Source organism: Carettochelys insculpta, chromosome 24 (genome assembly GCF_033958435.1).
Source record: "Carettochelys insculpta isolate YL-2023 chromosome 24, ASM3395843v1, whole genome shotgun sequence".
In the NCBI taxonomy this organism is placed as follows: domain Eukaryota; kingdom Metazoa; phylum Chordata; order Testudines; family Carettochelyidae; genus Carettochelys; species Carettochelys insculpta.
In genome coordinates this window covers 16041645-16052554 of record NC_134160.1, presented here as the reverse complement: position 1 = coordinate 16052554, position 10910 = coordinate 16041645, and the positions used below count along the sequence as shown (strand labels likewise).

The window sequence follows — 10910 nt, the reverse complement described above, 5'->3', positions numbered from 1 at the left end:
GGGCAGCAGGAGCTGAGCGGCCGCGCCGGGCCCCGCGCCTTGGGAATGGGGCAAGCCCGGGCCGAGCTGTAGCAGGCGGCGGCGGGGGGGGGACAAAAATGCCCCGGTGGGGGCCGCTGCAGCGTCGGTGCTCCCCGGGCGGCCCCCGCGAGCCGGGCGCGCGGCTGTGACGGCGGAGCTGGCTCTGGCAGAGGGCTGGGGACCCTGATGCTCGCCGCGCGGGACTGCTCCGGGCCGCGGCAGGGCTGCTGAGGCTGGGGGCAGGCAGCGCTGGTCGGTGCGGGGCACGCGGCCGGCTCCGGCTGGGGAACCATGGGGAGATGCAACGGGCGCTGCACGCTGGTCGGATTCTGCTGCCTGCAGCTGGTAAGTGTGTCTGCTCCTCCGGCCGGGCGGGCTTGGTGGCTGGCGGCGCCGTCAGTGGCACCGCTGCCGGGCTGTCACCTTGCTGCCAGGCCGGGCGAGGGGCGGTTCCATGCCCCCAGCCCCAGTCAGAGGGGGCGCCCCGGAGCGGCATTTGTGTGGCCAGTGCCTTGGAGCAGGTGGGATCTTTGCTTCCAGCTGCCTCCAATACGCTGTCCCCGAGGCTGGGTGGCCGAGGCCTCCCTGGGCAGAACCTCCTGGTTTTAGGGACCAGGACAATGACAGCAGCAAAACTTAGGGCTCCGCCAGTACTTTGTGGACTCTCCTGCTGCGGAGGGGCTCCGTCGGGTGCGTGCAGTGCCAGGTAGCTTGGGAGGCACAGGCGTTCTGGGGAGAGCCAGAGAGCAGATAAACAGAGCTCCTTTTAATAGGACTGTTGGTATTTGCCATAATTGTGTGCCCTGCTTTTCGCTGCGCGCAGATCAATCTTGCTCAGCCTGGTGACAGGGTACAGTAGCAGGGGCCAGCTGATGCCAGCGTGTGGGCTGTCAGGAGGGTTTCTGAGGCAGCGAGACTCGGGAAGATAATAATTCGCTATCATGGCGCTTTTCCTGGATAGATGGGAAACTCACATGGAGCAAAACACCTTAGAATTTGGATCACCTCTCTGGCAATCCAGGGGTTCACAGAGCCTGGCCTAGGAAAATAAGTACATTCCAGAGATTGTGGCCAATCTGCCCGCAACATAGGAGCTGATCGCAGCAGCAAGATGCTGTATATCAGGGTTGTGGTAATCACGGTTAAGAGAGAGCCTGGCATACAAAGGCAATGTAGCAAATACTCATATCCACACGGGAACGTCGTGAGGGCACATTAGCATTCGGATTGCGTAGTTTGCTTTTCAGCCCAATGCGCTGTTCAGTAGACACCAAAGAAGTTAATGATTTTCAAATTTCAGGGGGGACCAGGGTCTTCGCGGCAGGATGTGGGAAACATGAAAGTGAATCATGTAACAATGATGTGTAATAGCTGGTGACTGTCTGGGAGGCTTACCTGGCATTGACGCACAGTAAGCCGGAAAAGGCTTTCTTGTTAGAGGGGAACTTACCATTGATGCTCCCACTAAAGTTCTGCCATGTCCCCTAGAAACCTCCTTTTGATCCCCAGGCCGTGAGGCTCTCTCGCCGACTGCATTTTGTTCCTCCAAGTCTTCAGCTTTGATTTGCCTGCGTGTGAGAATGTTCGTTATAAAAATCCCGCGTGTATGTTTGCAGGAGGTTAATCTGACAAAGATGTAAAACGAACCCTGGATGATTTCTCTGTCCTGGAGTCGTCCCTGTTACACCCATCCAGAATTCCCCAGAAAGCATCGCTGGTGTCTGTTTTAAGGGCAAATCATGCAGGTCGTTACAGGGAGAAGAGGTTGTCCCTTTTAGAGGGGGAAAGGCTCCCAGGGCTGGCAAAGCTGTTGCCAAGTCTTCACAGAAAAACTTTATTTGGCTAAACTTGAAGCAAGGTTTCCAGCAGATGTAATGAGAAAGTGTCCAAACTCTGCTCCAGTGAAACCAGGTATCTCCCAATGGCTTGAGGTGAAAATCCATCTATCCCTTAGAAAGAGCCCTTCAGAAGAGGTTGCCTCACCCGCGGAACAGGCCACCCACCAACCTCTGCCATTTACTGGGTATTGTCAGAGACACCAAGACCGGAATGGTGCGTACCATGGTGGTACATGGCATTAAAACTACCCCGGGAGAAGGCCCAGGAGAGTGACCTTTCGGAGCTGCAGCATTCAGGGACGGTGGGCTGAGAAAAGGGCAGTAGATGATGTTTATTGACTGTGTTGTCTCTGTTGAAACTTCCTTCCTGAGGTCTTAAATCACCCACATTGAAATGGGAAGGGCCGGGCTCTACCGCTGGCCATTGCAACGGTCCTTTGCTGGAGGCCTCTGGCCCACAGAAACAGCCTCTGGTCCAGCTCTTGTTGGGAGCCCAGCTCCACCTAAGGTACAATTATGTGGCTAACCTCTGTGGTGCTCTAGAGGCAGGTGAAAAACCCCCATGCCCCAATGTGTCCTACATACCACCCCTGGCGATTCAGTAATGGCCCAGAGGTACCAGGGCCCAGGGGTGCAAGCTAAGGAACAGCACAGGAGGCTGGGAAGCTTTGCTGTCCAATAGGTGGACTGGCAACTTGATTAGTGAAGCACAACTGAGTTTGGTTTTGTGAAAGGCGGTCCGTGATTGGAGGGGGGAGTCAGGGCGCGCAGAGTGCTGGCAGGTGCCTGACCTCATTGCTAATTATCTGACTGCGTTTGTTCGTTCATTATCAAAGGCTTCCAAGAGAAGCGGGACTGAAGATGAAAGCAAAAAGAGAGATGGCCACTGATGAGGCAGCTCTGCTCTCCTGGGGCTACGGGCTGTGGGAGCGTGGAGCAAGCCAGCCTGAGCAAGGGAGAGATGGAGGAGACCAAGCGGCACTGTGGAGATGGATGGAGGATAATGAGGTCCCCTGTCCTTGCCCCCCTCCCCGCTGCGCCTTTACTCCCCATGCCAGGGACTCCATTCACCTAATTCAAAGGGGAGCATTATGAGACATTAAACGGCCTCGTTGTGTTAGCCTCGTACAGGACATCTGACTGGCCCAGAATGAAAGATGCAGTGTTTGTACAGCACCTAGCGCCATCGGGCCTAGTCCATGGCTCACGCTTCTAGGTGATATGGTCATATATCTAATAAATAGTAATCATGGATTGGCTGGCTGTACCCTGCCTCGCCATGGGGATGAAGCAAAGCCAATGGCAAGTGTCAGACTGGGGACATGACGAGCATGATGGGGTTCAGGAGTGAGACCCTTGGGATGGGATTGGCCATGCACAAGGTGCCCCTCAGTTACCCAGCACCAAACATGGCCTCACACAGACAATGAGCTGGCAGAGGGGAGGGAGGACAGGCGGCCTTGTGGATAAAGCTCTGAACCAAGAGCTGAGTTCAACTCCTGACTCTGCCACAGACTTCCTGAGGTGCTACGGTCAATTCACTTACCCCTTCAGGGCCTGGCCTGGACTGGCTAGGAGTCAGCATGGCTGGCTCTAGTGCTGCACTTTAGTCAGTGTAGCTTGCTTTAAGGGTGGTGTGTCTGGTGCGTGGGCACTGGACCCACGCTTGGGGCTCTGCTCCTGTCCCCTCGTGCTGGGCTCTGGCTGCCGACTAAGGGCTGAGGGTGGCTTTCAAAACCCCACTGTAAAAAATGTTCCAGCACCACACGTCTGGGGTAGCCTTTGAAAGCACACGTGTGAGCACATGCTAACGCAGCCTGTAAACCCTCTGCTGCTCCCGGCTCTGGGCTGTCGGTCTCCAGATATAAAACGGGGCTATCAATTCCTTCCTGCCTCTCCACCTGCTCAGGGCGCGACACAGGTGGGATGCTCAGAAGGCTGCAGAATACCTTCCTGCCTCGCATGGAGCTCTCTCTACAACTCCAGCTCCTCCAGGCTTAAGTGTTGAGGTCACTACTTTCTGGCTTTGCACAGAGCTGGGCGGGAAACATGCAACATCCATGAAACAAGGGATATTTGCACGGACGGCTCCTGGGAGCTGTGGCAGGGCTCAGTTCACTGCTGTCGGGGACAGGGGTATTCTGTGAACACCGGAGTGGCACGCTGGTGATTGGGGTTTGCCAGAGACAGGAGAAAGGAGGGGAATTAAAGTAGAAAATACACTCAAGCGACTGGAGGATGAGGAGTGGCTTGTTCATTTTTAAAATAATGAAATACAGGGCCCGCCTGACTGTCCTTTGATCTGCCCCCGCCCATCGTTATTGCCTATGATATTGGTAAACTCCCCTGAGGTTCCTTGTCTTGTGTCTCAAGCCCTGCCTTGTTTCTCTGGGCTGGGTTCGGCGCAGCAGTCTGTGTTGGACAGGCGCTCGGGTTGGTGGTGCTCGGCTGGCCTTAGACTCCGTCACTTGGTGCTCTGCTATTATTCAAATTTTACTCCATAACCGATTGTTATCGCTATGGTAACATACGGGGTGTTGTTATTGGAACTAGATGGGAGTTTTTACTGGACAACGTTTTGCTCCCTTTTTGCTTTCCAAATGCCATGGGAGAATTGGACTTTCCATTTATTTAGATCAGCTCAGCAATCGGGGAGGTCTCAACACAGCCTTTTTTCAGGGTGAGGTGGGTGCGATCCGGTGCATGCGTCTGTCTGGCTGAGAGGAGATGGAGTGTGCTGGGGACAGAGGCCATGCCCTGGGAGCATTCACCCTGGCTGCGATAGTGATTGCCCGGCTTTGTCCCTGGGTGTCTGTGATGGCAGAGGTCACCAGTGGGTATTTGTTGTCATTCTTTGCTTTGGCCATACGGGCAGGGGCTGGGCTTGGAAACGCTGAGGGGTTATGGGTTTTGTGAGTCATAGATTCCTCCCAGGGAGCTGATTCAAACTGCGGGGAGCTTGTTCTCTGTCTTCCTCCTCCCGCACAAAGTCTGTCCTTGGGGCACAGCGCCTCCCTGGGAGTGGGGTGTGGGCCTCTGAGCTGAGAGTGCCAACAGAGAGAGTGCAGACTGCTCAAAGCCGTCTACCTTTGCTTGGACCATACCTCCAAACTGCAGTGTAGCCAGCTCTCCGCCAAGGGGAAGTCCTAACATACACTACAGAGGACCTTCCACCCAGCATCTCCAAATGCTTTACAAAGGGAGTAAATATCATTAGGACTATTTTGCAGATGGGGAAACTGAGGCCCAGAGAGGGCACATGATCTGTACAGTCGGTCACTGGGAGCAGGGGCACTTAGCACATCTGAGAAGCAGGGCTGCAAGACCTCAAATTGGCTACAGGAAAAACAGAGGCATCCAAAGGAGCCATCACTTTTGAAACCTGTTCGTAAGCTATTGACTGAATCTGAACAGAGAGGCACTGTGACTCAGGTGAGGTGCACAGCCATTGGAGTTAGGATCCAGGTCTGTGCCTAGCACTGTTGCTCACCTGCTGTGTAACCTCGGGTAACTTCTACTTGCTTTCTCCTTGTCATTGATAAGTACCTATTGATGCTCTGCCATCTTTGCAAACCACTAGGAGATCGAGAGGTGAAAAGTATGAGGCTCTGTCACACGGGGGAAAGGCAACAAGAGCCAGGATATGTTCCCAGACGTGTGTTTAACTAAAAGGCAGCAGAGCAAGAAAACAGACAGTTAAAATGCACACCAGGGAGGTTTGTCCTGAAGAGGAGATGGGCCTGGAGGGGACTAGCTCCAAAGAGTTTATATCCTGACGATTGTAGTGACATCAAAACTTGTTTGGATGCTGTCTCAAAATTGCCAAGGGGTGTGCGTGGTAGGTGGGAATAGTACTGCTTGATGGCAGCTGTGCTGCTGAATTCATTCAGACAAGGCTGGGCCTGGGTTTTGCTGGTTCTTTGCTGTTCACGGGACCAGCATTTAGAGAATTTAAATTATCTTTAAAAAAGAAGAAAGTTTTCAGCTCTTGTGGGTGAAAAGAAAACCTTCAACCTGCCCTTCTGCGGTGTGCTCAGCATGCAGCTCGGTATGTTGACTAACACCTGGTGGTAATGACTGAATGTCAACCCAGTTAATGATCAGCCTCCAGGCCTTGGAAAGGGAGTTGTGGGCGGAGTTTAGGAAGAGTTCTGTCACTTCCCCTCTCATATGCAAATGCAATACCGTTGAGTCCCCTGCTGTGGCTGGAATTCAGAAAGGCCTGGGAAATGTTAGGATCATGATGAACTTTTCACATATTGGCAGATTTGCCAGTTCAGGTAAAGGAATTGAATCTCTCGCTTCTGGATCTGTCCTGTTCACAGCTGTTCCAGCTGCTTCTCCACTTGCCCATGTGCTGCACTGTGTGGCTAGCCAGGTATGTGAGATGAAGGCTTTTATCTTCCTCTGAAGTAGCCCCATGGCTAGAAGCAGGTGGACCCCAGTGACCCCCAAACTCCCAGTGACGTCAGTGAATCTCTGGCATCAGGACTAGGTCTTGCCTTTTTCTGGAGTTCTAGGCTCAAGGCTCCAGGACAGATCTGACCAGTCGGGTTTGCAGATCTAATAGACCAGGGAACTTCTGTCAGTTGTTTCTGGAAGAAGTCTAAATCAGGCAACACTTTGAGAGCCACATTCTGGCTAGGTCACTCCCACCAGTGCCCACACGAGGAGGCTGTGAGCGGTAATATCACGTAGTGTGGCCAGCTCCCCGCCGCCGTCCCTCAGCAAGGCCCAGCCGCCGCAGGGAGGAGTGCAGTACAATCACTGTGTGCATCTCCTGTCGGACATTCCCATGGCACTCCCTGGAGGAGGGGGCCTGTGCCTGGGTCAAGTTGCTTCCTGTACAGACGGTGGTCAGCAAGGGCTGCAGGCGGCTGGGAGCTGCAATCACTTGGTACTTTTCTGAACCCGCTGGTTGCCCCTTGGGCCAGGTTCTGATCTCGCACACAAAGGTTCAAATCTGTAATAATTCCACCAGAGTCAGCAGGGATCCACAGGCATAAAACATGAGTGCGAGAGCAGGATGGGGCCATAATCGGGAGCTAATCAGGCCTTTGTTGCTAAGGAGAAAGTATGGTCAGGGCACACTGCAGGTATCAGCTTGCGTTACATTGTCTGGATTCAAGGCAGGCAGCCTGAGAACAGTCCGGGTACCAGCAAGCCTGCACTGCACTGTCCATGTGGGTGTGTCCCCCGCTTCCTCTTCCTCTCTGCAGGCCTCTTCCTGCTTCCACTTGCCCTGGCTTGCTGGCACTGATTGCACTGAGGTCACTCCTGATTCAGGCCCATCAGGCTTTGCCTCCACACTCTGGGCCTGGACAATGCTCCCACTTTCACCTAGTGAACATCAGCTGCTTGCCGCCCTGGGCAGCTGCAAGCGCCTGCCATGTTGTTATGGCTGACGTTCCATGAGGGAGGAGACCCTTCTCCCATCCCCAGGAAGCTTTTGGCCAGGCCCAGTTTCTGTGGCAGCCAGTGCATAATTGTGGGGCGTGAATGATTGCAAAGAGGCACAGGCCTAGCACTGCCCTGTGGCTTCAGGCTCTGTCCCAGTCACCTTTCCCTGTATCTTGGAGGGGGAGCAGGGAAGAAGCCCAGGCTGAACTTTATATGTGGGTTTTCAATTACACAATTAAATGCACAATTAGGTATAATTACCAGTGCTCAGGAGCCGCGACTGTTCATAATAGGCATGTAATCTACTGCAGTCACTGTTTATACTGCTCAGCTCCGCTCCCTAATGATTATGGAATGCTTTCACATTTGCATTGTTGCCATGGAAATTGTGTTGGGAGCTGACAAATGGCATTATGGATGGATGGCCCCGAGATTTCTCCACGAAACATTTTCAGCCGGGCTGGGGGACGCAGCAGCCACAGCAACGACAAGGCAGGCTCAGGGCCATCAAGACACCAGACTTTGCATGAGGCTGAGAAGGACATGTGCCACATTGACTGGCATGGCAGGAAGCAGTGCACGCAGGCTTAGGCTGGAGAGATTGATGGTGTGGTCAGCCCAGAAGGCAGTTTCCTCAGGAAGCTCTGGACAGGAGGAAGCCGGGTGGCAGGAGGGCAGGTGCTAGTGGCAGCAGTGGTTAGCCACCGTTGGTGTTACAGTGCCCAAGATAAAACCAGGTGCTCCAGAGAACACGCAGAAGACGCACAGTGGGCAATGTAGGCAGGACTACAATGTGTGTATAGGCAGACAGATAGCTGGGATGTGTGGGGATGGATGGATAGATAGATAGATACAGGGTAGCTAGCTAGCACACACTTCTGGATACTTGATGCACGGAGATGGCTTGATGGCCTGCTGTAAAGGTTTTATTGGCATATGTCTGAGAAGGGCTCATTACCCCGGAACAGTGAAGGTCTGAATGGATATGTAGCTCCCCCACCCCTGCCTGTGTGCCGTACGCTCTGGAAACACTGTTTTAACCTGCTTTATTGACACAGTTTTTGTCTCCTCCACCTATGAGGCCAGGCAGCAATTCAGAGCAATGTATTATTAAGAGACCTTTCAAAATGACCAAAAATAGCATTTCTCTGCCTGTTGCTGCCATGGCTTGAGGGTCTCTGAGCGCTGTGTACCACTGGGGAGCCAGGAATCACCTCTCCTCCCTGTGAGTCGTAGAAGGCTCCTGTGTGTAGCTCTGGGCACTATGCAATGTCAGGGTATAAATCTATTGCTGGTGCTTGATGGAGTAGGAGGCTGGTGATGGTTGGGGGAAATTCCACCCTTTGAGGGAATAAGGAAGCGGCTGTTATTTGTATTACCATCAGCGCTAGCAGCTTTATCCAAGGTCGGGTCTCCACAGTGCTAAAACTCATAGCAAGAGAGTGTCCGTGACTCACAGACCTTACAGTCTCACTGGACAAACTGTTCTCACACCAGTCCCGGGTGAAAGGGATTGATGTTTAAGTAAGTGACTTTGCAAGGAAAACGTAAGTCACTTTGCCTTAGGGAGCCTTTGCCGTGTTCGGGATACAGACAGATGGAGACTGTCAGGGCTCCTGGGGTCTGTGCTCAGGACACACTTGCCCTGGAAGAGTCCGTATGGGCAAGAGGCCAGGCAGACATAAGCTGTGCCTGGAGGGGAGGAGCTGGGGTGCAGTGACTGAGGGTTAACTGGTGAAGAAGCTCACCTGGGCAGAAACAGGCGTGGCTGTTGTGGAGCCAGGGACCCAGCAACAGGAGCGGGGAGGTGCTGTGGTGTGCAAGGAGCAGCTGTCGCAGGCGGTGTAGGAAGCAGTCCAGGAAAGGAGCAGTCCTGGCTGGGAGAGTAAATCCCTGAGCTGCTGGTGCAAGGGTCCCAGGTCTGACGCAGAGGGCAGGCTCCCAAGGCCTGGCAGGAGTGGCACGCTAGGAGGGCATAGAGGGGCCTGCCAGAGGCAGCTGGGAAGGAGACTTTGGTACTACCCGCTGGTGTGGCCTGCTAGAGGCCCAGGCCAGAGGGAGGAGAGTGCTGGGGATCTGGGAGCAGGAAGGAGGCTGCGGGGTGAGGAAGCAGGAGGAGAGCTGAGCAGCTGCATGGAGCGAACCCCCGATGGGAAGAGGCTGTGCCTGGGTATGGGCGGCCTGGAGAAAGCACAAGAGTGGAGTGCTGGAGGCAGGAGTGTCCAGCTCTGTGAGGAACGGGACCCACAGCTGGGGCAGGGATGTACCTGAGGGGCGAACCCCAGACAGAGGGTGGCTGCTGTAGTGCCTGGAGGTTTACGTGCGTTTGGGGCTCCATGACACCACCCCACTTTGAGGCGCTGCTGCAGCCATGGGCGGTGTAGTCCGGGGACACGGACGGTCTGGCTGGGGAGACTAGACCTCAGTCCTGCCCCTCCTGGACCTCCAGAGCCACCTGAGGGGCTCAGTGTGTCTCTCCACAACCCTGCTTAGCAGCGCCTTGGAAGGAAAACCAGGGAGAGTGATGGGGAGCCTGGAAACGGCTGGCTTAACTGTGGCGGGCCTTGGCCCTGCTCCCGCCTCCTGGGCCCTGCTTCCCCTTCACTCGGACTGAGGCCCTGCTCCCTCCGCCCATGTGACACCTGACAGCCTCACCCCCTCTCTGCCTCTTCCACGCTGAGGCCTTGTCTCAGGTGAGGTGAGGAGGGGTGAAGAGGCGCAAGTGGGGGGTGAGGTGAGGAGGGGCAAAGGGGGCAGTTGATGGGGTTAAGGGTATTTTATATTACAGGTAATTACCAGCTAGCACAGTGCACCTAGGGGTAGAATGGGTTCTCGCATCACTTAAGTTCCTTGAATGCATACGTGCCACCATTCAGACAGTGGTGTGGCTTGATGCAGAAATGCTTGGATGACATTTTCTGGCTTGTGCTCTGCAGGTGATCAGGACAAGATGATCAGAAATGCTCCATTCTAACTTTAAAATCTACGAATCTACATGCCACTTGGTAGACTTGTCCGGAGCTGACTGCTTAGTCCTTATGTGGCAGGGTGGAGGGGCCTGGCTAGCTGACTCACGGTTACACTGCTGAGAAAGTTAAGAGCAAGGGTTTTAGCAATTACAAATGTATTTTATTATTTATTGGCATGGAAGAACAGCTATTGGGTTTGTTTTGTTGTGGAGTAAAGCAGGAACTGAAAGGGTTGTGGATCAATAAACATCTTGGCCTGTATCCTCCACATTTTATTTATTCACCAACTCTGAACTCTGCTTCCTGACAAACTCCCGCAAGGAGATAATTACTGCTTAAAAAAACGAGTAGATAAGAAGCAACCCCCAAGGCGAGGCCAGATTGGGGCAAGCTGAGCTGCGAAAGTTCATTGTCAATGAGCTCCCAAACGCCAGAGGAGAAATTTTTTCTCTTTGCACAGCTAGTGCAACAGCACTATTGGGGGTTAGGGCGGGGGCGGAGGAAATCCCAGAACTCCTGGGCTCTGTTCCTGACTCTGGGAGGAGTGAGCTCTAGCATAGCAGTGCGCTAAGCCCAAGCCCCACTGCCCAGGGCCAAAGCTCAAGGCCTTTAGCCAAGGGCAGCAACGCTCAGGCTTTAGATTTGGTTCTGACTGGCTGGGCTCAGATTACAGGGCCCCTGC

The 10910-nt window shown here is 54.1% G+C and overlaps 1 protein-coding gene across 1 annotated transcript in view; it reads left to right on the top strand.

Moving 5' to 3' along the window:
* The first annotated feature begins 312 nt into the window (after positions 1–312).
* The window catches only part of NKAIN1 (sodium/potassium transporting ATPase interacting 1), a 205232-nt gene continuing 194634 nt past the window's right edge, over positions 313–10910 (top strand). Inside the window, exon 1 of the mRNA XM_074976065.1 lies at positions 313–366. Within this exon, the coding sequence (XP_074832166.1) occupies positions 313–366 (54 nt within the window). The remainder of the gene's footprint in view (positions 367–10910) is intronic.